Source organism: Eschrichtius robustus, chromosome 6 (genome assembly GCF_028021215.1).
Source record: "Eschrichtius robustus isolate mEscRob2 chromosome 6, mEscRob2.pri, whole genome shotgun sequence".
Taxonomy (NCBI): Eukaryota; Metazoa; Chordata; class Mammalia; order Artiodactyla; family Eschrichtiidae; genus Eschrichtius; species Eschrichtius robustus.
The window spans coordinates 16,590,034-16,617,817 of NC_090829.1; the positions used below are offsets into that span (position 1 = coordinate 16,590,034).

Here is a 27,784-nt window from a genome sequence, read left to right on the forward strand (position 1 = left end):
CACTTCTCCCAGGATGTCTGAGCCACACAGAAAAAAAGCGAGGGTGGGAAGGCTATAGGAGAGGCAGTGAAGCATGCTCTTTTTTCCCATCTTGATGAACACGTTGTGATTTCTAATAGTAAAATTAGGAAACACGGTTTTGTTAACGTTAAGCCCAAGGGCCAGTTTAACTGGGCAAATGTGTGAATTAGAATTTTTAGGGCCTTGCTCTTCCTGAAATGGTCCTCCAGAAGGTCATAGAAAACAAATTTACGGTTACCAAAGGGAAGGTGGGGGAGGGATAAATTGGGAGTTTGGGATTAAAATATACACACTAGGGCTTCCCTGGTGGCGCAGTGGTTGAGAATCTGCCTGCGAATGCAGGGGACACGGGTTCGAGCCCTGGTCTGGGAAGATCCCACATGCTGCAGAGCAACTGGGCCCGTGAGCCACAACTGCTGAGCCTGCACGTTTGGAGCCTGTGCCCCGCAACGGGAGGGGCCACGATAGTGAGAGGCCCGTGCACCGCGATGAAGAGTGGCCCCCGCTTGCCGCAACTAGAGAAAGCCCTCGCATGAAATGAAGACCCAACACAGCTAAAAATAAATAAATAAATAAAGTAGCTATTAATTACAAAAAAAAAAAAATACACACTACTATATATAAAACAGATAACCAACAAGGTCCTACTGTATAGCACAGGGAACTATACTCAATATCTTGAAATAACCAATAATGGAAGAGAACGTAAAAGAATATATATATATATGTACGTAAAACTGAATCGCTTTGCTGTACACCTGAAACTAACACAACATTGCAAATCAAAGTTTTTCAATAAAAACTAAGAAAGGTATATTATATAAATCCAAAAAAAGGTAAATTCTAAACTGGCAAAAAAATTGTGATTTCTACACTACAGCAGGACATGAATAACCATGATTTATGTTCACAATTTATGTAGTTGCTTTCTTGTAAATTTGACGGTGTCTTTATATTTCTGCTATATGGTCCCCTTACCCTTTTCTTATACCACCACCCTTACAGCAAGGTCAGTAACTGTAATCACGGTAATAATTTTCACTCCAAAGCCCCGTTTAAAGCCTTTTGAGGTTGACTTCAGCGGCCTCCTCTCTGACAAGTGAGGAGTTGGCAGTTCAGAGAGGGAGGCTGACTTGCCTGGGGACACTCAGTAGGCCAGGGGCCAAAGCAGCACCGGGACTCATTTTTCCTGATGCACAGTTCAGGAGGCTCTGTAATTGCACCGGCCCTTTTGTACACCGAGATTTGTTTTAATCTATAAACTTCTGGGTGGTATACAGAGTGAAATTAAAGGCTGGTTTGCTATAGTGACATAATTCATCTTCGTGAGCACTCTCCTTTGGTGTGTCTATAAGGACGGGAGAGTTTAGATGCCCCTTTCAGAGGCTGTATATGGTGAGGATAATTTAAGGTTATTTAATGCATCCGGCCTTCTGGGCCTTTGGAACCAAGTGATGTTCTGGGATGGTCTGGGGCATGATGCCACACAGCAGCACGCCACTGTGACAGCCGGAGGATGCGTGGAAAACGCACTGACATCTGATTGGTGGCAACCAGTCTCCTCAGCACCAAAGTCTCAAACGGGTAATAAGCTCCTGGCCTTATCAGAAGTCCCTGGAAAATCTGCTATAGCTGGTGGTGCTAGCGCGGTGATAACGGGGAGAAATTGCACTGGAGGCTGACTTAGTGGCAGAATGCTGGGGAATTAAGCTTGACCCTTGCAAGGAAGTGAAGCAAAATTCATGAAGGCTGTCGGGGAACGGAGGCAAAAGGAGAGACATCAATGCTGGACGAGAGAAAGTCAGAAAGAAACTGGTCCAGCAGTTACAAGCAACAGTGCTGACAAAAAAGGTATATTGGTTACTTGGGAAAGACAATGAAGAAATGAATGACGTTGCAAAAATATCTGAATTCCCCACCAAATTACTTTATTAAATCAGTCTTTAATGAGGCCATTGCAGGGAGGTGGAATGGACTGGCAGAAGTAATGACGGCCGCGTGGATACAACTCTTGCTAAGAGGCCACCTTGACAACTAAGCAGGGGCAAATCAGCAAGTGTGGATTACACGTCTTCAGTTATTAAGGAGTCCGCTAATGAATTTACCAAACCTTCAGCAGTTATTTTAAAGGGAAGGGGACTTAGGAAAGATGCATGGACGAGGTTACTGATCTTTAAAGCCAAAGTTAAAGGAATTCAGCGAACTGTGAGCTATTGTTAAATGTCCCAGGCAATGCAGAGAGTATTTCACATGGTAACTGCCAGGTTGGAATGCAACCTTTAAATGATGCAAAACGCTGGGATGTGTTTTAATGATCAGCTTCAGGCCAGAATACGGCCGTTGTTAAGCATCTGGACCAGGCCCAAAGAGCTGACAGTTCCTCTCAAGGCCAATGTCAGTTTTCTGAGCCTATGTGAGTCTACGTGGGTCTGTAGGAAAGTTCTACAGAGCAAAGACACTCCAATACTGTGGGAAGACAGGGAGGATTAAAAAACACAACAATCCCTAAGTCAGGTTAGCAAACTCCAAACTGCATGTTCTCATTTAGTCCTGCAGTCCTGCCAGTAGGCAATAAAGTCCCCAGTGTACAGATAAGAAAACTGAGGCTCCCAGAGGCTTAGTGCCTTCCAAAAGGAACAAAACTAAAAAGTGGTACATTAAGGACTGGAAATCAAGGACTGGTAAACTAACTGAGGCCTGGAAGTCTTTCTGCTATAAATCTGGTATTCCTTCCATACCATGCTAAGAAGGCTTCTACTGGATAAAGAAGGATATATTCTATGACTGAAAACCCTGAGTGTTTTCAAATTTGCAAATTAAGATGAAAATGCTGAAAGGTGCTAGGCACAAATAGAGCTGAACACAGATGGATGGCTATTCCATTATTTAAAAAGAGAATAAGGTCCATTTCATACAAGTCTGCTAAGAATATCCTGTCATTTCCTGTCACTGAGGGCCTACTGTGTGTAGGATTCTGAGATGTGTATTCACAGGGAAAGCAGAAAGGGTTGGGGGAGGCACATGAAGACATATAAGACCTATAAGACCTATAAGAAGAAATGAGCACAGGCAAAGCCTACATGATAGAACAAAGTCCAGAAAGGAATATGACAAAATGTCAAGTGTTATCTCTAAGTGGTAGGATTCAGGGTAACTTAATTTTCTTCTTTTTGCTTCTATGCACTTTCTAAATCTATAGTTAAGTTTTATTTTTAATTTACAAAAGTTAGTAAAGAAAAGCCTAAGCAAGACCTGAGCTGGCGTACGGGTGTGCCGACGGCATCCCGGGAGGGGAGGTGGGGGCCGTCCTGCAGCGGCGCCCGGAGAGCATTAGCAGGAGGAGAGCAGAGGAGGAGCCTGAGGAGCTGGAAGTGGGGGGAGGGGCAGAGCGGGCGAGGCCGGAAGGGAGGTGAGGCTGGAGCTGGGAGGACATTACGGGGCAGTGTAAGCCTTTAGTCTTGTTCAGGAACCCAGGGCCTGGGAGCCTGGGCAGGGGGCCACTGAGGACCCCGGTTTCTGGAGAGGCCCAAAGGCATGTGGGGTGCCTGGGTCTGGGGTGGGGTGGGAATGCGGGGGTTGGGAGACGGGTTGCACCTCTGCACCCTGACCCGCCGTGGTCCCCTCTGGGGCCGTGGTCTCAGGGGGGGGGCCCTGGCGGTGGGGGAAGGGAAGAGCAGACGGTGAGCAGGGGGGTGGAGTGGCATGTCTGTGCTTGCTGGGCCTGGGAGGCTGGACAACTGGGGCTCAGGCTGGGAGTGGGATGCGTGTCCCCCAGGAGCAGGACATCCTGTGGCCGCTGTCCAGCACGGACGCATCACGACTGCCCGCCCGTGGACTCTTAAGTGTCTGTTGCTACTCTTGGTTTGATGAATCGCCCCCTGCAGTCCTGGCTGGCTGATGTCTGGGTGCCCGAGAAGACCGGCTCCCAGAGGGCTGCAGGGGCAGTGGGCACAGTCTGTCTACACCCTTGGGGAGGGGCTTTTCAGTGGTCCCCAGGGCTGGCTGACTGTTTCCCAGGGAACACGGCAGACCTCAGAGAGCGGGCACAGGAAGCTGTGCGGGTCAGCAGGGCTCCCCCGGCCTTGAGTCTGTCTCCAGGTCACCTAGAACCCGCAGTGAGGTCTCCAAACACAAATGAGAGCAGCCACTCGCCTGCTCTCACCCGCCTGGGCAACCTGGCCAGGTGCTCCCTCCCGGAGCAATGGAAACGGAGCCCAAAGGCTCCGAGAGACGAGCTGCTTCCTAGTTATTCAGCTTTTCAGCTGACAGATCTTTTCAGGTGGGGGAGCTTTGGTGTCCCCCGAGGGGCCCCTGTGCCAGCCCCGAGGACAGCCTTTCACAGTCCTCTTGGCGCCCGGAGTCACTGTCCTCGCGCTCCCAGATCTGCCATTCTTCTAACCTTCAGCTGCACAGAGATGGGAGAAGGTGGAAAAAGGGCCTTTTATAACCAAATTATCTCTGTGCATTCATCTGCCATTATGTTAATGTATCCCGAAGCCCGACAGATGGTACAAAGTCAATTATGCTGCTGTTAAAAAGGGAGAAATTGACCTTTTCAGGACTCACTTGGATTCAGAGCAGAGTTTGCAAACTCGGGTTTCAGGCCTGGCACGTGGGTGAAGGCACAGGGCGCTTGGCAGGGGGAGGGGCTGGGTCAGGGTGGTTAGCCCGGGACACCTCTGTACCTGCACATTCTCTCAAAGAGCCCAGCGTAGCCGTCACAGTTGGTCTTCTGGGTCTGCAGGATGGTGGTGGGTTTGAAGGCCTGGCGGTCCTTCTCCTGAGCGGCCTCGATGTCATACTCTGGAGGGCAGAGGAGGAGGCCGTGAGGAACCAGGTCCCTGGAGACGACCCGGCTGGTGCAGAGGAGAGAGGGGTCCACCATCTGTGGCACTGCCCCTGCCCTCCACTGGACTTCCAGCATCACTTGGGCTGGCCTCCCTCAGGCCGGGGAGAAACCGCTGTGGACTGAAGGGAACAGGGCCCCAGTCCAGGTGCTATCTGGCAAATGTCCCCTCTGTGTGTGGGTGAGGGCAGGAAGAGCAAGGCACTGGCTGAGGGGCCACCTGGCTCCTTAGGCCTCTGAGGAGGGGCTGGGAGGGGAGGGACCAAGACAGCACTGGGCTGGGGTTTGCCCGCGTGTCCCCACCACAACGCAGCTCTGCAGGCAGGGCCAGTGAGGCTGCTCACCCATTCCTGCGGCAGCCCCCAAGGCCAAGGCCTCACACTGACCTGCAGGGGGCGAACTGAGCTACTATTAAAACGTGTCCCAAACAGAGAAGACAGTCACTTCAGTAACAGTAGAGCTTAAGGCATGGGGGAGGCCCTGAGGCGGAATCCCTGTGGCCTTTGAGGGCACAAAGGAGGTGTGTGTGTGGGGGTGGGGTGGTGGGGGGTGGTGTGTGTGTGTGTGCGTGTGTGGGGTGGGTGGGGTGTGTGTGTGTGTGTACGTGTGTGTGTGGTGTGTGTATGTGTGTGTGGGGGGTGGTGTGGGGTGTGTGTGTGCGTGTGTGGGGTGTGTGTGTGCGTGCATGTGTGGAGTGTGTGCGTGTGTGCAGGGGGTGGGGTGTGTGTGTGCGTGTGTGTGTGTGTGGTGTGTGTGTGGGTGGATGTGCGTGTTTTTGGTGTGTGTGTGTGTGTTTGTGCACGTGCGTGTGTGGGGTGGTGTGGGCTGTGTGTGGGTGTGTGTGGGTGTGTGTGCGGGGTGTATGTGTGGGTGTGTGCATGTGTGGTGTGTGTGGGGATGTATGTGTGTGTGTGTGCGCATGTGTGCGTGTGGGGTGGGGTGGTTTGTGTGTGGGGGGGTGTGTGTGTGTGGGGTGTGTGTGTATGTCGGGTGTGTGTGTGTGGTGTGTGTTTGTGTGTGTGTGTATGTTGGGTGTGTGTGTGTGGTGTGTGTGTGTGGGTGGATGTGCGTGTTTTTGGCGTGTGTGTGTGTGTTTGTGCACGTGCGTGTGTGGGGTGGTGTGGGCTGTGTGTGGGTGTGTGTGCGGGGTGTGTGTGTGGGTGTGTGCATGTGTGGTGTGTGTGGATGTGTGTGTGTGTGTGTGTGTGTGTGCATGTGTGCATGTGGGGTGGGGTGGTTTGTGTGTGTGGGGGTGTGTGTGTATGTCGGGTGTGTGTGTGTGTGGTGTGTGTTTGTGTGTGTGTGGGGGGGGTGTGTGGGGTGTGTGTGTGTATGTCGGGTGTGTGTGTGTGTGGTGTGTGTGTGTGTGGTGTGTGTGTGTGTTTGTGTGTGTGTGAGGGGGTGGGGTGGGGGGGGCAGCAAACAAAGTCCTGACGGATGTTCTGTTTCCCATCCTGTCCCCTTAAAGCCCAGGCTGCGTGCCGGGGTTGGAGTTGGAGGAGGTGGCTCCTCAGGTCCTATGGCAGATGCCCTACCTGTGTCAGGCGAGTTCATCCTCTAAGCTGCATCCCTAACTGCTGCTCTGGGAGGACAAAGAGAAAGCCCAGTGGCAGCAGGTCAGGGAAGCACTGCTGGTCTCTATGTCACAGGGAAGTCACTAGAAGTCCGTCCCACCAGCCAGCTCCTCCATAGACTGCGGGGTGCGGCATCCAGCTTCCCCTTAGCAGCTGCCTGTGGGCTTGGCTTGAGCTGGTCAGACTCTCAAGGCTGTCCCATGCAGAGCTGTGGGCAGCTGCACAGGCCCAGGTCCCCTGGGCTGGCTCTGAGAACCGGGAGACTGGGCTGAGAGCAGCGGCCGAGGCCCCCACTGTGGGAGCAGGGAGCCGGGAGAGGGTTGCCCACCCTTCCTGGCGCGGGTGTTTTGAGAAACCTCTGGTGTTGCAGTAACTTTTCAAATAGCTATGGCTCTTCCCCAGCCTCCTCCTTCTTGGAGACGACCTTCTGCCCTGGGTTCTCATCTCTGTGGAGCAGGTCGCCCAGGAAGGCAGGACTGAGGGAAGGCTGCCGCTGGGTGAGGGGCCTCAGCTCTGGCTGTGGGCAGTGGGCCACGTGGGATCCCCGCCCATGCACCCTTCATGGAGACTGCTAGCACACAGTGAGTTAACCTTGGTTATTGAACCCAGCCATATGAGAGCCCCTCTCCTCCACCTTCCCTCTTCCTCCACACACATGGGTGATGGAGTCAAGCCCAGAGACGTTCCTCTGGGAACAGGGTCCCAGAGCCAGTGGCCCCACAGGCAGGCCTACCTATGTGGTGGCAGATCCAGATCCAGATGGCGCGGACCCTCTCCAGGTCACTGTGGGCCTCTTGGAGCAGGTCGCTCACCAGCGTGTCCAGGCCGCTCTTGACTGTCACCTGGGAAGTGGGAGGGGTGTGCCACATCAGGGCCCAGACGAGGGCTGTGGGGAGCCCGGTGTCTTGCCACCTGCAGCCAGCACTGCCCTTCCTCTGGGCAGAGAAGGAGGAGAGGCCCAGAGGCTCAAAGGCTGGGCTTAGGGCAACCTTGATGCAGGGCTGGACACGGCGGGCAGTGCTGACCAGCTGAACCACTGGCCCTAGAGCCATCACATCTTCTCTCTGCAGCTCCTGGGCCAGCCAAGTGGCCATCTGGGCGCTGTAGCAGCGCCTAGTCATGGTCAACACTACCCAAAGCAATCGACAGATTTAGCACAATCCCTATAAAAGTCCAACAGCCGTTTTTTGCAAAAATGGAAAAACCAGTCCTCAAATTCATATGGAATTCTAAGGGGCCTGGAATAGCCAAAACGATTTTGAAAAAAGATGAACAAAGTTGGAGGACACAGATTTCTGGATTTCAAACGTACTTAAAGTTACAGAAATCACAACAGTGTGATATCGACATAAGGGTTATATAGACTAATGAAACAGAATGGAGTCTAGAAATAAACTCATACGTCTATGGCTAACTGACTTTTGACCAGGGTGTCAGGTCCATTCAATGGGGAAAGAATAGTCTCTTTAATAGATGGTACCTGGCAACTGGATATCCATATGCAAAAGAAGGAAGTTGGACCCCTACATTATACCATATATAAAAATTAACTCAAAAATAATCAATGACCTAAATATAAGAACTTAAACCATAAAACTCTTAGAAGAAAACACAGGGGTAAATCACTGTGACCTTGGATTTGGCAATGGATTCTTAGATATGATACCAAAAGCACAAGACATAAAAGAAAAAATAGATTAATTTGGCTTCATAACAATAAAAATCTTCTGTGCATCAAAGGACAGTATTAAGAAAATGAGAACATAACTTATAGAATGGAAGAAAATATTTGCAAATCATATACCTGATAAGGGTTTAATATCCAGAATATATAAAGAACCCTTATAATTCAACAACAAAAAGACAACCCAATTTTAAAATGGGCCAAGGACTTGAATATACATTTCTCCAAAAATGTATAAATGGCCAATAAACACATGAAAAGATGTTCAACGTCATTAGTCACTAGGGAAATGCAAATCAAAACCACAGTGAGATACTATTTCATACCCACTAGGATAGCTATAGTTTAAAAAAAAAAAAAAAGGCAATCATAAAAAAATTGGCAAAATTTGAAGAAATTAGAACCCTTGTACATTGCTGGTGGGAATGTAAAACGGTGCAGCTGCTGTGGGAAACAATTTGGCAGTTCCTCAAAAATTTCAACATGGGATTACCATATGACCCAGCAATTCTACTCCTAAGTATATACCCAAAAGAACTGCAGACAGATACTCAGATACCTGTTCACCAATGTTCATGGGGCAACATTCACAATAGCCAAAAGGTAGAAACAATGCAAGTGCCCATCACAGATGAATGGATAAACAAAATGTGGTATATCCATGCAGTGAAATATTACTCATCCATTAAAAGGAATGATGTTCTCAGAGATGTTACAACATGGATGAACCTTGAAAACACAATGCTAAGTGAAACAAGTCAGACACAAAAAGACACAGTGTATGATTCTTACTTATATGAAATATCTAGACTAGACAAATTCATAGAGACAGTAAATAAATTAGAGGTTACCAGGGGCTGGGAGGAGGGAGAATGGGGAGTTATTGCTTAACAGGTACAAAGTTTCTGCTTGGGGTGATTTTGGAAGTAGACAGTGGTGATGGTTGTACAACATTGGGAATGTAATTGATGTCACTGAATTGTACACTTAAAAACGATTCAAATGGCAAATTATATGGCATATATTTTACCATAATATATAAAAAAAGAGCAAGTTAGGTTTTCTGCAGGGATCCTCAGGAGGAAACAGGGCTGGGGTTGCTGGAAAGGCAGCCCTGGCCATGCTCACTCTTTCTAGAGAAGCAGGGGCACCTGTGCGCTTACCTCTGCAATGGTTGCCCATGCCTCAGTCAGCTCCCACCCTAGGTCCTCCTGACCTGTTCTCCCCTGGGACGGTTCCGCCGCTCACCCGGGAGCTCCAGCACCCACCCTTTGAGCACAGGGAGACCGCCAGGCCCCTCCGCGTCCCCCCTCGCCCAGCTGCTCCAACACCACAGTCCTGTCTTTGTCTCTCTCCCAGGGCCTAGAAGCACACATTGCAGGCCCACATTACAGCCTGGCTGACTCCTGACTTAATCCCCAGCTTTGGTTCTATGGCTTCTGGTCCTTTGGTCCCCACTCACTGCTCTCTGAGCCTGTCCAGCAGCCTGTCCATCCCTTCTGGCAGCCATGACAACATATCCCACCCTGCACAGACTCTGGACGCCCCCCCTTCCCTCCCCTCACTCTCGCAGATGACCTGGCCTCGGACTCAACAAGGCCCAGGCAAGACTTCCTTACCAACGAGCCCTCCTCCTGCTCAACTGGGCTCTCTGCCGGCCTCGGAGCCCGGCCGCCTGCCTTGGCAAAGCCTGTGCTTCCTTCCTCAGGCACTGTCCTCGCTCGGCCGTGTCCTCACCTCCTCCTCCCTGTCCTGGCGGCCCCAGCCTCTCCTGTCTGCCGTGTCTCTTCAAAACACCCCCCAGTCTCTCTCTCAGGACTGCCCACATCTAGTCTCCCTTCCTTGCCAGGCTCCTGTGGGGTCTTCCCTCCACTCCCTCCCCCTTCAACCTCCATTTGCCCTTCAGCCTGCCGGAGCCTGGCCGAGGCCTTCAACCTCCTCTGAGCTGCCCCCCTGGAAGTACGAAGGGCCTCAGTGCTGAGCAGTGGAAGGGAGCCTGTCTAGCCTCGCCAGGCCAGAGTGAACCAAGCCTGCACCTTCTAGAACACTGACCCTTCCTGGTCTCGCCCGGCCTCAGGTGGCTCCTGGCGCTGCCTTCCCCAAGACGGCACCCTCCCTATGGCTTCAGCTCTTAGCTGAATCTGACAGCTCCCAAAGCAGGGTTTCTGGCCCAGACCTCTCCAGGCTAGATACAGCCCCAGGCTCGGCTATCCAGCTGCCCAGGGGTCATCTCCACAGGCACTAGAGCCCACTGCATCCCACACAAACCGTCACCCCCCGACACATGCTCCTGCCCCTTCGCTCCACGTGCCGAGGAGCTACTCTGCCTGCCCTCCACCACTCAGGCAGTGACTGGGCAAGCCCTGCCCCGCCTTTGCCTCTCTGCACACACACTGGGGAGAGGTCCTTCCCCTCTGCTTCCAGCTCCTCTCCGTTCTCAGTGTCCCCGCTTCATCCAAGGATGCCTCCTCCTGCCAGGACAGCTGGACACCCCCTACTGGTGTCCCTGCCTTGAATCAGACTCTCTGATCCGAGCTCCTATCATCACTCATCAGTTCAGCAAACAAGGCTCCTGAGTGTCCACTATGTGCCAACCCCAGGGTGGTTTTCCTAAGACTGTAGACGATCTCCCGGCTTATCGGCCTAGGATTGCTCACTCTGACCTTAGCAATGGGCCCAGCTCCTTAGCTGCTCCAATCAGACTCTCTGTGGTATGGCTCCTTCCCGGCTCCCAGGACCCCAGTGTGTCCCTAGGGCATCACCTCTTGTAGCTGCCCCTCCCCACACCCGCCCCAGATGTGCCCAGGCCCAGAGGTGTGGGAGCTCAGCCGCCCACGTGTTCAGGGGTGAGGACTGCTGTGGTCATGTGGGTGCTGGCCATCTGCATCTGTGGTCCTCCCCCCATCCTCACGTCCCTTCCTTCATGGGCTGGGGCTGGCCGGGCTCAGCAGCAGCAGTGCCCCAATGGGCAGGGGAGGATGGGACAGGGCTGGCCGGAGGCACCTGCCAACGGGGCGGCGCGGGGTGTGTAGCCTGGGGTGAAAGCATCAGGACTGTGGGTAGGGTGGGAGGGTGAAATGGCCTCTGTCCGGGGGCCTTCTGTCCCCCTCCCACACGCTGTGGAAAGGCGCTCCGTACTGTCCATCCAAGGGACTCAGGATACACTCAGGAGGGGTCTGGGGAGAGCCTTTGCCTCTCTGGCTTGTGAAACTCCAAGCCGCCTTGTGGGGGTGGCCATCGCCGGCAGAGGGCCCGGCTCTCCTACCTGTGAGGCATAGGTGTCCAGTTTCTCAAACTGCCGCAGGTCCAGGGGCATGGATTTCAGGCTGGAGCGATCCCAGGGGTAGGCTGGAAACACAAGGAGGTTGGTCAGGGGCTGAGACTGGCCAACAGGACTGCCTGGCCCAGGGCTCCCTGTCTTTTTGAGGAGCTGTGACTGCCTGACCTTCAACATGATTCCCAGACTGCAACTCTCAATAGTTTAGAAGGGTTCCTCGGTCCAGCTGGTTTGGGAACCGTGGTAACTCCTCTGGTCCTCTGGGAGACTCACAGGGACAGTAAGCAGACCCCAGAGGTCAGCAGTAAAGAGAGTGATGGATTGCACCTCAACGAATTCAGCAGCCCCAGACGGACTGATGACAGAATCCCTTCTCCCCACCCCACAGTTTCCTGCAGATTCCCTGCTAGCTCTTCCAGGAATGAATGCTCTGTGGGAAGCTTCCAGGCAGTGCCGCTCGCCACTGATGTCCTGGCCACGGTGCCCAGGGGAGTCTGAAGGGCACCCGGCTGTGGGAGAGGGCATGATGGTCCTGGGCCACCTGGGCCTCCATAGGGTGAGGTGCGTTTGGCACCCAGACAGGCTTCTTCCCTTGCCCATGGTTAGCTGGAGACTGACCACTTGTACCCCAAGAAAGTTAAGAGTTCTGACAACAGGTGCCCAAAGTACAGTGGGGGGCCCCTGAGGGAAGCTGGGCCTCAGAGTCACTCTTCTACACACAGCTTTTCTCAGAGGAGGCCAGGACACAGGACAGCCCCAGGCAGCTGCTGCAGGGCTGACTGACCAGTGGTCAGACCAACCCATGCATGGACGGGCAGCAAACCCCTGTCCCAGCCCGGAGAAGAGCCTGGGCTCTGGCTGGGTCTTTCTTATTCAAGGCCCTCTGAGCCAGGCTGACCAAAATCAGGCAAGCTGGATAGGAGGACAGGGCGGGGGTGAGAGGCGGATGCGGCCAAAGTGGCACTGATCCCCTGACTCCAGTGGATCAGCTCTCAGCCTGCCATGTCAGGAACCTCCGGGTGAGTAAGGGGTGCTGGTGGGACCCCAGGACATGACAGAAAGCCTGGGAAGAGCAGAGTAACATGGGAAAGTGCCTGGTGGGGCTGCACAAGGCCTGGGGTCTAGTCCGGTGACCTCCCCCTCCGGTGACTGGGCAGTAGTGCTAAAGCCAGCAGCCCAGCCTCAGGCGCAATCTACGGGGCACCTGGGGGAGTGAAAGAGACGGTGGATCACGTGGTAAGGTCAGCACTCTTCTCCCTGGGAGGGTGCAGGGTGAGGGTCCTTTGCAGGCAAGCGCAGAGCAGGGGTGAGAAGCCCCTGTGCCCGGTGCGGGGCTGCGCCTGCGTGTACCCACACAACCCTCGTGGACTCTGAGAGTCCTTTTTTTTTTTTCAGTTTAAGCAGAAAAATAATTTATTAAATGTCTTTAAGTAACTGCGTGAGCTACAGGAAGACCAGAACAGCAAGTGTAGAGGCTGCATAGCCAGAACCAGGGCTGTAAGTCAGAATGTAGAACAGCGGGAGACAGCATTTTGGAGAGTGCCGCCATTCCCACCGAGATGGATACAGTCGTTTCCTTGGTGCTATAGAACTGAGAGGTGTGCTGAGAGGGTGGGGACGCCACCAGCGCTGGCTGGAGCTGCTCCACGACCCTCTCTGGGCCAGCACTGGAGGTCAGGCAGTGCCAGCTGGTCAGGGAGCTGGTCAACGTTTGGTCACAGAGGAGCTCCCAGCCTCCAGTCAAGTTCAGCTGTCAGGAGCAGGCCACACGGGTCCTTCTGCACTTCCCCACTGCTGTGGGTCCCTTCCTGTTAGGACCCAGGCCTTCTCCCTTCTCAGCCTCAGACTGGATTTGGCCCCCTCTCTCTGCTCCCTCGGTCCCTGCTGATGCCCTGCAGGAGTCCTCGTGGGGGGGAGGCGGGGGGGGGGAGGAGGGTGCGGGGCAAAGAGTGGTGCTGGTCCCTGTGACCTCTGACACATCCAGGATCCGAGGCTGTTCCTCTCCTCAGAGGGGACAGGGTGCGTGGTGGGCAGGCAGGCTGTGCAAACTCTACAGTGAGGCTGTGGCCTCGCCCAGCAACCTAGCATTTTCTTTCTTTATTTTCTGCTCCTCTAATAAGCACCAGGATTCCCTGGACGTGCCCCTGCCCCCAGCCTTCTGTCCTGTACAGTCTTACCCTGGCGCTCCCTAGAAGCCCAGCGCCATCGCGGCTCAGTGACTGTCTGGTGCCAGAGCTGGGATTTCTCGCCTCCATCACTCAGATCACCTCAGGGCCTATCCTGGGTGGTCTACCATGCGGCCCTTGTCCAGCCAGACCCTCAGAAGGGAGGGGAGACACGGCAACAGGCCCTGCCAAGCTTCCCCCCTTCTTGGTGCCCTCTTCCCCCCACGGACTCTGGCTCCTGCCATCCTCTGACAAGGGCCGTCACGGTGACCTAAGTGGATATGAAGTGGACTTACACATTTAACAAGCGTCAGCTCTGCAAATGAGGTCTCCCCGCCCCCATTTCAAAGAAGGATGGTGTTTCTAAAATGGGACTGAAAAACCCTATTATTAGTTTTACCCTTTCTTGGTTCCATTCTACAATATCTGAACATTAAGAATATCCATAATGATTTATGCCTCATTAAATTTACTTTCTGAGCAGATTATATAATATTTGAATATGATTTTGCATAAATACATTTAAAATACCAGTGGCATTAACTAAGTTATTCTAATTTTAAAGCAAAACAATGGGAAGAAGTACCAAACTGTACTAAACCTTAGATGCCATCTGGTCTACTGAGGGGGAAACTGAGGCCCAGGGAAGGTGAGTGACGACCAAAAGCCGGATTCGAACCCAGGCCGTCTATTACCCATTCGGGATTTCTTCCTCTGCCCCACTCTGCTCATTCACATGCCTCCCTCCGTACAGATGCTTGGCATTCCATTTAAAGTTAATACAATTCTGAATTCTGTTTTTAATGTTTCCCATAATGGGCTGCCTTGTTACTGGTGGGGTTTATGCTTTAGCTTTGGGATCGCATCTAGTGTGTGAGCTTTTTACTTCTCTACCTGTGTCCATGGCAGACGTTGCCAATCAATCATGATACTCCTGTCCCCTGAGCCCAGAGGTGGCCCCAGACTCCAGGCACAGTGCTCCAGGGAGCCATTTCCAAGTGACCGCAGATTGGCTCATGAGGCTAAACCAACTTACCGTCTCAGAGAATGGCTCCAAAGAAGGCCCCGCAACTTACCATGGGCATCTTTCCCTCCAGGCTGCCGGGGTCTTGTGTTTCCATTTTTATCGCCTTGGAAACCTACAATATCCCAAAGGTCAGAAGTAGAGACACTTCAGAAGAAATAGAAATGCAAGCACAGATGATTCTCTGTGTGGGTGTCCTTGTTTCTGACCTCTCCTCTTCACTCTCCCTCTCACAGTCTTCTTGCTCCCATCCCCACCCACCACGGAATTGCTGCTGGGATTGCCCTGGGCTTCCTGCTGAGGAATAGGGAGGACTGGGAGCCAGTGAGGGGATGACAAGAAAGAGAAGTGCAGTCTGTGAGCAGAGGGAGAATTTGCTTGGGCATCAAGCCTTGCGATTATTCAGTGGGCCTGCCTGGAGCTCCGCGTTCCTCCCTCCTCTGGACGCTCCTGCCATCGTGGACCACAGCTGGGGATCCTGAGAGCACCAGTGAATTCACTACCAGATGACCCCAGGACAAGAACTGACCATGGGCAGTTCATGAAAGGGGGGAGAGGGGAATTATTCCTCGGGAAGGTTCAAGGACAACCAAATCCTATAAATCCAGGACTGTTAAGGCAGAATGGTCAGCAATTGTTATTAGACTCCACAGGCAACAGGAGAGAATTTCCTGCTGATTTGAAGCCAGGTCAGGAAGATGTGGGTCCCTGATGGGACCAGGAGGAGCCAGAGGTGGGGATGCCAAGGCAACTTTTTCTCTGCCCTTGAAGGCCACTGTAGGCCTTCAAATGTACAGAAGTTTGCAAATGTACATAGGCCACTCTGAGAAACAGTGGGCCTTGTCTTTCTTACACCCACATTTTGTTTCCACCTACATTCTTTGATAGAGTGATGGGGGTTCAAAATAGTAGCCAGATTTTTTGTGTACTTACTATACCTGGCTTGTGCATTATTGACTATCTCATTTAACCTCATGACAATCCTATGAGGGATGTTGAATTATTTTCCTCCTTTTATACATGAGGAAATTGAGTCCAAAATAGAGGTTAAGCCACTTGCCTGAGGTCACACAGCTGGGATCTGAACCCAGCCAGTCAACTCCCAGGGCCTGACCTCTCTACACCTGCCTGCCCTTCCGAGGGCCTGGCTGCTGAGGGCTGCAGGACCAGGCAGCCTTGGAGGAGCTGCCTCGGCCCCCCCTATGAGAGGACATGAAGGTTCACTTCATGAAACTCAGCCTTGGCTGTTCTGCAGCCTCCGTTCCTTGGCCAGCATTTCCCCAGGCCCCTGTTTACCCACAGGATGGACAGATGCAGGGAGAGGACAAAGAAGGGAGCAGAGGAGACATCGTGGGCCTGGGTTGGGCCTGTGCGCACAGCATAGAAGGCAGCCAGGTATGGTGGTTAAGGGTACAGACTTCATTAGGACCTGGGTTCTGATCCGCTTCCTAACTGGGTGACTGGCAGTTATTTCACCTCTCTGAGCCTTTGCTGATCTGAAAGGTGGGGATAATACTGGTGCATATCAAAGAGTTAAAAGCTTATTGAGTGTACAGTGCTTAGCACTGTGCATGTCACTTTTCAGGCAGTCAATAAATGGTGTCTAAAAACAACAGCACTCTTGTGATGAAATTCATCTTTAGCTAAATGCCTTGTGTTACCCACACCTAATGGCAGAGACTTAAGAACAGGGGTTGTTGAGTGTGGAGAAGAGAGTGCCCCAGGATGAAGCTGTCCTGTCTCTGCCTCTTCCCAGCGTGTAGGCCCAGGTCACTCCTCTCCTTCCCCAAGAAGGTGTCCAGGCTGAGCTCTGGCCCTTCCAGCTACCCTCAATCCTCCCTGCCAGCCCTCCACACATGAGTAGCCCTGTACGTACGTACGTTTAGCCAAGGAGAACTTCTTGAGCAGTTGGGGCATGGCATCCTGAGGGTGGACCTCCACAGTCAGCTGTGTCCCTGCAAAGGAATAGGAGGTGATATTCTCAGCCAGACGCTGCCAGGAAAGGGTGCAATGTCTCATGACAGATGTTTGATCAATAAAACACAATTGGTTTTAGAGCTTTCTTTTGAATATGCAAATAATTTTTGTTTACAAAACCAAAAACCAAGAAATAAGCAGACAGTTTCCAGATCTGGGCGAGATGGAGTAAACAAATTCTACCCTGTCTCTCCCACCGAGTGCAACTGTAGGCATTGGAAAGAATGCATGGGCTAACTATTTGAGGACTCCGCAAAGTAAATGATAGGCAAATTGGGAAAGAAGATTAGAATTTAAAGCATCATCAAATTGGCAGAGTTGACCATTCCCCACCCCCAATGGTATTACCTAGACTGGACTCAAAGCCAGTCCCAAACCCAGCAGTGCACAACGGATGCAGAGAAAAAGTGCTCTAAGAGAAGCCCTTTCTTTTGGTCTGTGGAGTGAGAAAGGGAAACACTAAGAGTCAGAGTGGGGGAAATCCCCTGTTGTTTTTTACCCCTTTTTTTCATTATCTCCTGACTCAGCACCCAGAGAAATTCTGCTGGTATCAGTGCAGCAGTGAGTTTGGTGGCCCGGCAGGCATCTAAGTCTTTGAGGGGAGGTACCAGTGAAGCTATGATTCCCAAGAGTGTGGGGGAAAATACTCATTGATTTTTTTTCTCTCTTTGTTCTCTGCTGATTGGTTCCAGATGCAGGCAGAATTGTGAGAACTACCCAGAAGAGTGGGGAAACTAAAACCCCAGTTTTTGGGCCAGAGGACTGGGAAGTGGGTCATAAAGAGGAGGGAGCTCAAGAAAGCAATTCCATGAAGCTATGGATGAACTCCTGTGGCCACCTCTGCATGGATGGACCTCATTCATGTTGTGCCTGCTTTGATCTCATCCTAAGCATCATATCACAGTCTTTGAGAACTAAACGAGGGGGTAGACCAATGCCCAGACTGGCTGCTGGGTGGTGCATGTGCGGGGCAGATCTGCATAGCATTGCAAAGGCTACAATCCCAAATTACTCAGTATAGAGAAACCCTAGAAAATATCAACTTAAAAAGGAAAAGAAAATCAACAGATGCTAACCCCATGATGACACAGATTTTGGAATTATCAGACAAAGACTTTGAAAGAGCCGTGATAACCATGCTCTAAAAAGTGAGGGCAAATAGTTTAAAATAAATGGAAAGATACAAAGTATCAGCAAAATGTAGAAGACATAAAGAAGAAAGAAATAACAATTTTAGAACTGAAAAATATAGTCGTTTAAAAAATTATCTGGATATGCTCAATAGCAAAATAGAGATGACAAAGCAAAGAGTCAGTGAACTTGAACATAGATCAATAGGAATTATTGAAGAAAAACAGAGAGAAACAGTGAACAGAGCCTCAGGAACTTGTGTGACAATGCCTGAAGATCTAACATTCATGTCACCGAGATCCCACAAAGAGAGGAGAAATAGTGTGGTGCAGAAAAAAATATTTGAAGAAATAATGATAGAATAATCCACAAAACCAAGAGCTGGTTCTTTGAAAAGATCAGTAAAGTAGATAAAACTCTAACCAGAGTGACCAAATAAAAAAGAGGTAAGACACAAATCAGGAATCAAGACACCAATATCAGGAATGAAATGAGTGATATCACTACAGACCCCATATATGTTAAAATAATAATAAGGTAATAGTACAAATAACTCTATGAAGAGAAATTCTGCAACTAAAATGAAGTGAACAAATTCCTTGAAAGTTACAAACTACCAAAACTCACCCAATGAGTAGATAACCTGAATTTTCCTATATGTATTTTTAAAACTAAACTTGTAGTTCAAAATTTTCCAAAAACAAACAAGCAAACAAAAACCAGGCCCAGATGGTTTCATTGGCAAGTTCTAACAAAATTTAAAAAGAAATAACACCAATGACAATTTTTCACAAGATCCTTCAGAAAACAGAAGAGTATCGAATAATTTATATCCATTTTATGATACCAAAACCAGACAAAGACAGTATAAGAAAAGAATATTACAGACCAATATCCGTTATGGACATAAACATAAAAATCCTCAACAAAATATTAGAAAAATAAATCCAGCAATATAGTAAAAGAATAACATACCACAACCAACTGTGGTTTACTTTGGGAATGCAAGGCTAATTCAATATTTGAAAATCAATGAATGTAATTCACCGAATTAGCAGGCTAAATAAGAAAACCCACATGATCATATCAACTGATGCAGAAAAAGCATTTGACAAAATTTAACATCCATTCAACAAAACCTCCCAAGAAGCTAGGAATAGAAGGGAACTTCTTAATCTGAAAAAGGGCATCTACCAAAAACTCAGAGCTAAGAGCGTATTTAATAGTGAAAACTGGAATGCTCTCCCCCTAGGACTGGGAATAAGGCAAGGATGGCCACTCTCACTGTTCCTAATAAACATTGTACTGAAAGTCCTACTCAGTGAAATAGGACAAGAGAAAGAAATAAAAGTCATATAGATCAGAATGGAAGAAATAAAACTCTTCTATTCACAGATGACATGTCTGTCTACAAAGAAAAATCCCAAATAATCTACAAAAGAATTTCCTAGAACTAAAAAGTAAGTTTAGCATGGTCACAGGATACAAGGTCAGCACCCTAAAATCAATTATATTTGTATTGGAAATAAATTATTAGAAATTGAATTTAAAATTACTATTTCTCATATCTCTAAAAATGAAATACTTAAGTATAAATCTAAAAGAAAGTGCAGGAACTCCAGGCTGAAAACTAAAGAATATGATCACACGAATTAAAGAAGACTAAAATAAGTGGGGAAGCATATCATGTTCTGAACTGGAAGTCTCAATATTGTCAAGTTGGCAATTCTCCCTAAATTCATCTATAAATTTAATGCAATTTCAATCAAACTCCTTGGAGGAATTTTATAGATGGTAGATATAGGCAAGATGATTCTAAAATTTTGATAGAAAGGTACAGCAACTAGAATAACCAAACTAATTTTGAAAAAAAATTAAGAGGACTCCAACTGATTTTAAGATGTACTATAGGACTTCCCTGGTGGCACAGTGGATGAGAATCCGCCTGCCGATGCAGGGGACACGGGTTCGATCCCTGGTCCGGGAAGATCCCACATGCCACGGAGAAACTAAGCCCGTGCGCCACAACTGCTGAGCCTGTGCTCTGGAGCCCGCGAGTCACAACTACTGAGCCCGCACGCCTAGAGCCCGTGCTCTGCAACAAGAGAAGCCAATGCAATGAGAAACCTGCACGCCGCAACGAAGAGTAGCCCCCACTCGCCGCAACTAGCGAAAGCCGGTGCGCAGCAATGAAGATCCAATGCAGCCAAAAATAAATAAATTAATTAAAATCACTTAAAAGGAAAAAAAGATGTACTATAAAGCTAGAGTAATCACAACAGTGTGATATTGGCAAAGGGATAGAAATATAGCTCAATGGAACATAACAGCGTTAAGAAATAGACCCACGCAAATATGGCAAATTGATTTTTTACAAAAGTGCAAGGACAATCCGATTAGAAAATGGGTAAAAGAATAGATATATCACCAAATAAGATGTTCAACGTCTTGCTGTTGTTCAACATGATTAGCCATTAGGAAAATTCAAATTGAAAGCAGAATGAGATATCACACCTATTAGAAGACCAATAATAAAAAAAATAGTGGCAATACTATATGCTGACAAGGTCATATATGCAGGTGGGATTGTAAAATGATACCGCAGTTTGGCAGTTTCTTATAAAACAAAACATGTACTTAACATATGACTCAACAATTACACTTTTGGGCTTTTATCCCAGAGAAATGAAAACTCATGTTCACACAAAGACTTATACACAAATGTTTATAGAAGTTCTATTCATAATCACCCCAAACTGGAAACAACCTAAATGTCCTTTGATGGGTGAATGGATAAACACCTTGTGGTACATCCGTATCAAGCTGTACTTCTCAACAATTCTCTTAGGAATGATGGGAGGATGTGACTACAAAGAGTCTGCACAAGAGACTTTTTGGGGTGACAGAACTTCCCTGTATTCTGATTGTGGTGTTGGTGACGTGAATCTGTGCATGTGTTAAAACTCATAGAACTCCACACCAGAAAATCCAATTTTACTGTATGTTAATTTAAATTAAAATAAAAAATTTAAAATACCAACCAAACACCAAAGTCAAAGCAGAATTAAAACAAAACAAAAACTTGTATGATACAGAAAGATGTAAAATAGAAGGTGACACTGAAAAGCAGGATTATAATAAACATGCTTTTTGTATCCTGCTTTCTTCACTTAAGTCTTTACATGTCTGTGAATATAAAGTCATCTTCACAAGTCATCATTTTAAATGGCTGCATAATACTCTATTCTATAAATGGTTTATAATCATTATAAGCAATCCCTTTTTGTTGGATAGTTAACATTTCCCGAATGTTTTGCTATTTAAACAATGATGTGATGAACATTCTGATACACACTGCTTTGCACACTCTTCAAATCAATTCCTTCAAATACATTCTTAAACATGGAACAAAAGGTATGGAGATTTTTAAGGCTTTTGTTAGATATTGGCAAACTTTTCTCATGAATGATTTTAAGTTTACGATCCTCTCAACAGTGCAAGGGAATGCCTATTTTGCTCATCCTTGCTGTGTTTGATGGCAAGATTGGCCACAATACTTTGTACTTCTTCCTAAGAAGAGGTCTTTCATTCCTTCCCTCACATTTGGCCCAGCCTGATGATGTGATCTGGCCAGTTAGCATGTGGTAGAAGTGATTCTGTGCATGCTCGGAGCCTAGGCCTAGAGACTTTGCAGCTGCCACTTCCATTCTTGGGATTCCAGCCACAACTGCCGTGTGACTGCACCCAGGCTAGCCTCCTGGAGGATGACAGACCACATGGAGCAGAGCAGAGCCATCTCAGGTGAGGCCACCCTAGACCAGCTGCTCTCCTGCCAACCCTCCCACTGACCACACACATGAACGAGCCCAGCCAAGACCTGCGATCAGCCAGGTGTGGCTCAGACGAGACTATCCAGCCAACCTGTAGACTTGTAAGCTGGTAATTGTTTTAAGCCACTGAGTTTTGGGGTGGTTTGTAATGTAAAACTAGATTACCAATACACTCACTGACATTTGATTGTTATTAATCCTTTACATTTTTATCAATGAACAATGACATCTCATTGTTTTTGTGTATTTCTTTAATTTTCAGTGTAGTATTTTTCATATACTTATTTGTCATTTTAAATCTTATTTAGTGAATCACCTATTTTCCTATTGATGCGTTATTTTTTCCCTGTTGATTTTGTAAGAGCTCTTTTAACCCTTTGCCTGTTAAATGTATTTTCACAGAATAACAATACTGACTTTCTTGTGTAGCTCATGAACTTGTTCTGCATGCCAAAGAGGGTAATTCTCAAACAATTTTAAAAGATACAATGTGGCCTCCCGAGGGATTACTTTAAAGGGGTTAATATTCATTTTGAGTTTCTAGTTTCTAGCACATTCACTGTCAAAGAAAATCAGCCTGCGACTTGACAAGACGTTAAGCATTTCAGAGTTCAAAGCATCATTCAGCTCTGGTCCCAGGATCGGGTACCATCGCCATGGGCAGCAAACTCTGCCTGTGTGTCTTCCCACGATGCACGAGGCACAGCCGGCTCACCTCTGCCTTTGTACTTTCTCCCCCAGAGACACTCGGAGTCAGTTTTCAAAGTGGATGCCAAGCTGTACTTGGCTGCCAGATTCCTTGTGAGAAAAATGCCCACTTTCTCCCCTTTTGTAGTTTGCAACACACAATGCTCTGAGAAGTCCTGCAGAAGTCTACTTGACCCAGTACTATTTTATCAAACAAAATCTGGAAAATGCTGAGCTGCAACAATCTCCAGAAGTGCAGGGAAGCTGCAAAACTGACCCACCTGTTGGTTTAGGGCTCAACAACAAACCTCTTCCCTGAACTTCTCCTAACGTCCGGGTACTTCCAACCACTCCAATCCAGCCACGTCGCTCTGTCAGAGAATGAGCAAGCCGAAAAATAAAATACTCTTTAAGCCCTTCCGAGGTGGGTGCTGAGGTGGTCTCCCACTGGGAACTCGCCCTGGCCGGAAGCTCCACCCATCACCGTTTCTCATCCCCTCCTCCTCCCTGCACTGCCTCTTCTCTCTCCCCTCTTGGACAGGGGCTGACGTCCAGCATCCTCCTGAGGCCCACTCCTGGCTCTGCCCCAAAGTGGTGCTGGTGATCATCACTCCCCTCCCCGCCTCCCTGATGGGTGTGGGAGTGTGATTCCCGCTCCCATTCACAGGTGTGTGAAAGCACTTCCGGGAGGCTTCTCTGCTCCACACGGGCCTGGGTCTGGGCATGCTGTCCCCAGGTGAGCAGGGTCACAGTACCCATGCTTCCTAAAGGTGTGAAGTGCTAAGAGTTTGCTGACTACAACATTCCTGTATCAAATAAAACTCTTAATTTATGGAAAAAATTAATTTGGCCAATCTCCAATGATAAAGAGTGGAGCATTACTTGGAGCACAATTTAAAGTGAGATCTAAACCCTAAGTACAGTCAGATACCATGGCATTAATCTTAGTCACATCTAAACCCAAAGTAGCCCCTTCCTGGGATTTCGGGTCACCTGGCTGGCTCTCTCATGGCACCCCTCCCCATTTCTACCAGTTGTCACCCAGACAGCATTTTCTGAAGCTGAAACTCTGGCTGTCTTAGTAAAAGTGTATTAGCGATTATTTTCTGCTGCATCTGAGAAGTGGTTCCCAGGCCCTTTTCCCAGATGCTACGGGCTCTGCTTCCGTCTCCCCACCCTCGCAGACGTGGAGATGCAGCAGGCAAGCCCAAGCCCATCCCCTGGCCTGCTGCCCTGGGCCTGCCTTCTACCCCGTCAGGAGAGTCCTCCCACTCGAGAGCTTATCTCCAGGTCTCTGCGGGTTTGAATCAGGCTTTGTCTAAAGGCCTAATTTGCTCAGAATTCCTAATGCAGAGATGGCAAACAGATTTCGTGTTGTTCATTAACTCTGACTGATTGGAAGTGGCTGCCTGGAGCGCTTATCAATTAGCAAAGATTGTCAGGTATGTGCGTGTGTATGTGAATGTGTGTGTGTGAGTGTGCACACACACACGTGGGTGTATATCAGTGTGTGGAGGCTGCAGGATTCACGTCAGATGTTTGCCGTCATTGACTTAAGGCGGTCCTTAATGCTCTCTGTAACTGGCTGCTGCCTTTACAACCTGGATCCTCTGCCTTGGAATTTTTTCCTGCCAAGAAAACCTCAGCTAAAGCATTTGTAATTATTAAAAAAACGACCCTTAAACAGCTCCTGGCTGGGTGTTCAACAGAGGTTTCTACCCAGAGTATGGCAGTCAGCTTTAGTGCAGGAAGCGTAAGCTCTGACATCCCAGGAACAGCGAGCTGAATGATGACCCGGGACAGTCCAGCTCTGTAGATCCCGCACCGGGTACTGCAGTGGCTCTAGTCGTGGGATGACAGAGAGTGTGCAGAGCTCAGGGCCAAGACCTCAGGGGCACCCGTCAGGGGGTGATGAAAGGCATCTCCTGCAGCCCTGACTGACCCTGGCTTCCACTGGGCTCTTGAAAACCCAGGGCCATTCATGATTCTTTCTGCAGAATGGAGCTCGACAGGGATGTCACAAGTCTGGAAACACGGCAATTGGAGCCTAGTGCATGCATGATCCAAGAAGGCACTGAGGGTCTGCGTGGGGAGGAGGGTGGGTGACCTGGAAGGATGAGACCTCAACCCAAATCTGATTCGTCACGAATAACTTTCGGGGCCTGAGGTCACTGGGGCTCCTGTGATCGTTCCCCTCTCATTCAACGCACACACCCATTGCAGATGAATCCTCCGAAGCCCTTTTCTGCATGAAGATCCAAGATTCCAGTGATCTTTCTGTCACCTGTTGCATGAAGTTACCACACCCGGTGTCCCTCTGCGGGGAGCTCTTCCCCGGAGGCCGCATGACCCGCTGCTCTACCGCCTCCCTTACTCAGATGTCACCTTCCCAGGGAGGCCTTTCTCAATCACTCTATTTTAAATCATTCCCTGTGGTAGCTGCATGATGGCCCTTAAAGCTATCCATGTCCTAATTCTGGGAACCTGTGAAAGTTACCTTATATGGCAAAGGGGACTCTGCAGATGTGATTTGCTTAAGGATCTCGTGATAGGAAGGCAATCCTGGATTATCCGGGTGGGCCCGATGTCATCACCAGGATTCTTATAAAATAGAGGGGAATGTATCTACTTTACGGAGAGAAGGCAATGTCATAGTGGAAGTGGAGATTGGAGTGACGCAGCTACAAGTTGGCAAGTGCCAGCAGCCTCTAGAAGCCGGCAGAGTCAAGGAAAAGGTTCTTACCCAGAGCCTCCAAAAGGAACCTGCCTGCCAACCGAGAGACTGATTAGCCCAGCGAGGCTGGCTTGGGACTTGTAGTCTCAGAACAGTTAAAGAGAATACATTTGTGTCAAGTTACCAAGTTTGTGATAATGTGTTACAGCAGCCATAGGAAACTAATCCACACCCATGTGCACCACCCCCCATCCCCCTTCCTGCTTTATTTTCTCCCTTAGCCTTATCTGACACCTTGCATTTTTCTTGTTAGGGTCATCTGTCTCCCTCGCTAGGTGTCAGCTCCACGGGGACAGGAGCCTTTGTCTGTTCTCTGATGGATCCCCAGTGGCGGCATCCAGAGCTGCTTTTTGTGGAATGGACGGGTCACCGTCAGTGTGGACTCTGGCTCAGCCCCAGAGCAGGGCAGCCTCTCCCTCGCTGTGGTCCAGGCTCCCTTAAGACCCGGGGGTCCCATCCTATCCCAACTTACAACGGACCCTGTCCTGTTTGTCGGATGCCAAGGCCACCCTCCTTCCTGCCCTCTGGAAGCCTCAGATGCTGGGAGGTGGCATGTGAGTGGCCCATGAGAGCCGGGGTATGGTGTGCCAGGTGAGGCTCTGGAGAGCGGCAGGCCCCATCCCCCTGGTCCCGCCGCACAGGTCTGACAGGAGCACCCCACTCGGGGACTGCAGCAACCCCGGTCCCAGATTCCTCCTCTGTAAGCAGGGATAACACCATGACCCCACCGGGGATGTGGCCAGAGCCAAGCGAGAGAAGTGGCTGCTAATCCACTCTCACTTTAGTGAGGTGTCACTTACTCTTATTTGGGGTGAGCTGCGCTGCTAGTCATTCCAGAGAAGCAGGGGGCCTGGGTTTGTCCTCGCGGTGCTCAGGGGGGTAGCAGGTCGTCGTGGGCCCACGGAGTGCCCTGGGGTTTGTCCTGGAGCCATAGTCCCAGGAATTCTGCCCTAGATGGATACTGACCTAGATTGCAAGGACAGCTGGCCACCTCCTGCTGGGAACTTGAGCTGACAGGCCCTTCCTCACTACCTGCCAGTGCCTTTCCCTGGGGATGGTGGGTTAGCCGGTGTCTCAGAGAGCAATTCCCCGAGGACGTCCGAATCCTGCAGGGCCTCCTCCTTCCGCACCGCACCCTGGACGTAACCCTTATAGATTAGGACATCAGTGCTGAGAGCACCAGTGGTGACATCTTAGGGCTCAGTCTATGAGAGCTCTCAGGCACCAGGCCCTGAGCAGAAAAACCGAGGTGGCAGGAGGGGAGGTTAGTGAGGGGGGGGGCAGTGGAGGTCTGTAACCTGGCCTCTCCTCCAGCTGTAGCTACGGAGCCAACCCGTCTCTACCCCGTCGTGCTCTCAGATCCAGTCAACTGCAGAGTCCGCACGGGGGTGCCCTTGCCTGCCCTCCCTGACCCCCCAGGAGCCGTCCTGGCAAAGTGAGGATTCTTGAGGAAGGGCCCTCTCACTCCCCGTTGCTGAGTTAAACTTGTCCCTGGGTGGAAGGCCCTGGAAGGCTCAGCCTCAGGAGGAGAGGCTAGGGAACCGCTGTGACTCGGTGGGAGGGAAGGCTTGCACGCGGCGAGCCAGTAGGGAGGGGGAGGCCGGTTTCTAGGGTGGCTGCGAGAAGCAGAGCTGTGAGAAGTGTAACAGCTGAGGCCCTGGTGGTGGTTGGGGGGGCGCAGGGGGTGGGCAGGGAGGGGGTCAGGCCGCTCCTGCTCTGACTCTTGCTGGCCATGTGATCTTGGACGAAAGAAAACCTTTCTAAGCCTCAGCTCACTCATCTGCGAAATGAAGATAGTAAGAGTACCAATCACATACGACTGTTGTGAGGCATAATTCACATGAGAATGATCATGTACGTGGTCTGGCAGGGCGGCTGACATGAAGTTAGCACTCAGCAAATGTCAGGTACAGTGATGACAACCAGGGTGACGCTGATGACAGCCGTGGACGCTGGAGCCCGAGGACGTTGCTCCTCTGTTCCATGACACATGCAGCCTCTCACTGTTTTCCATGGGATGTGGGAGAGGGGAAGGGTGCTGCAGCATACCCAGGACAGAGAGGCCCCCGCTCCCCACAGTCTGGGCTCTGCACCTGCTGTCTCTGGCCAGGACAGTGGATCCGGGCACACAGGAGCTGGAGGAGAGGTCACAGGTAGTGGCGGAACCTTACCTTGGTTGTCGTAGGAGGTGATGACCTGGGTCTGCTGGGGGTGCTGCTTCTCCACCAGGTTTCCTATTTGAGGAAGACAGAGGGACCTGCAGTGACCACTGGGCCCACGGTGGGGTGGATTTTTCCCTGGGCGGAGGAGAGAGCTGCCAGGCTCGGCCTAAACACGTGTGAATCGGCAGAGCCGCACACCTGAACGCAGAGGCAAGTGACCGGGAGCCCATGTACGCACAGCCTCACGCTCTCGGCAGGTGCCGGCAGAGGCTGGGTTTTTCTAGAGAAGCTGGGGACGCCTCCCATGGGCTAAGTGACCACAGCTCCTGACTTTGCTGCAGCCGGGCCCAGTTCCCAAAGTGCAGAGGGATGCCCCGCTGAGCTCCACACCTTTCTTTGGAACGGCCAGGGAGGCTCCTATCCTGATTACGGGCCTGCAGCTTCGACTGGTTAACTTTGCCAAAGACCCCAGAGCCAGGTGAGACCCCGGGCTTGAACCCAAGTCTCCAGCCTCCTGCCTCCCTCTGAGAGAAATGGGGGAGTACCCTGCCGCCTACTCTAGCCTAGGAGCTGGGGTGCTTGCAGTTTGGTTCAGTTTCACAGACACTTGCAGGGCACCCGTTCTGCAGGGTGAATGCTCTCCATGCACTGGCGATATTCATGTCCCGGGAC

General features: G+C 50.2%; 1 protein-coding gene across 4 annotated transcripts in view; it reads right to left on the reverse strand.

Moving 5' to 3' along the window:
• Positions 1-27,784, reverse strand: part of KY (kyphoscoliosis peptidase) — a 44,766-nt gene that overhangs the window by 10,329 nt on the left and 6,653 nt on the right. For 2 of the 4 annotated variants that reach the window (XM_068547318.1, XM_068547315.1), the window contains exons 3-8: positions 27,122-27,184; positions 16,472-16,546; positions 14,644-14,706; positions 11,391-11,473; positions 7,175-7,283; positions 4,707-4,824 (exon numbers count right to left, since the gene is read on the reverse strand). In XM_068547318.1, coding sequence (XP_068403419.1) covers positions 4,707-4,824; positions 7,175-7,283; positions 11,391-11,473; positions 14,644-14,706; positions 16,472-16,546; positions 27,122-27,184 — 511 coding nt within the window. Of the gene's footprint in view, positions 1-4,706; positions 4,825-7,174; positions 7,284-11,390; positions 11,474-14,643; positions 14,707-16,456; positions 16,547-27,121; positions 27,185-27,784 lie in introns of all 4 variants that reach the window. The other 2 variants (XM_068547317.1, XM_068547316.1) reach the window with 2 other exon arrangements.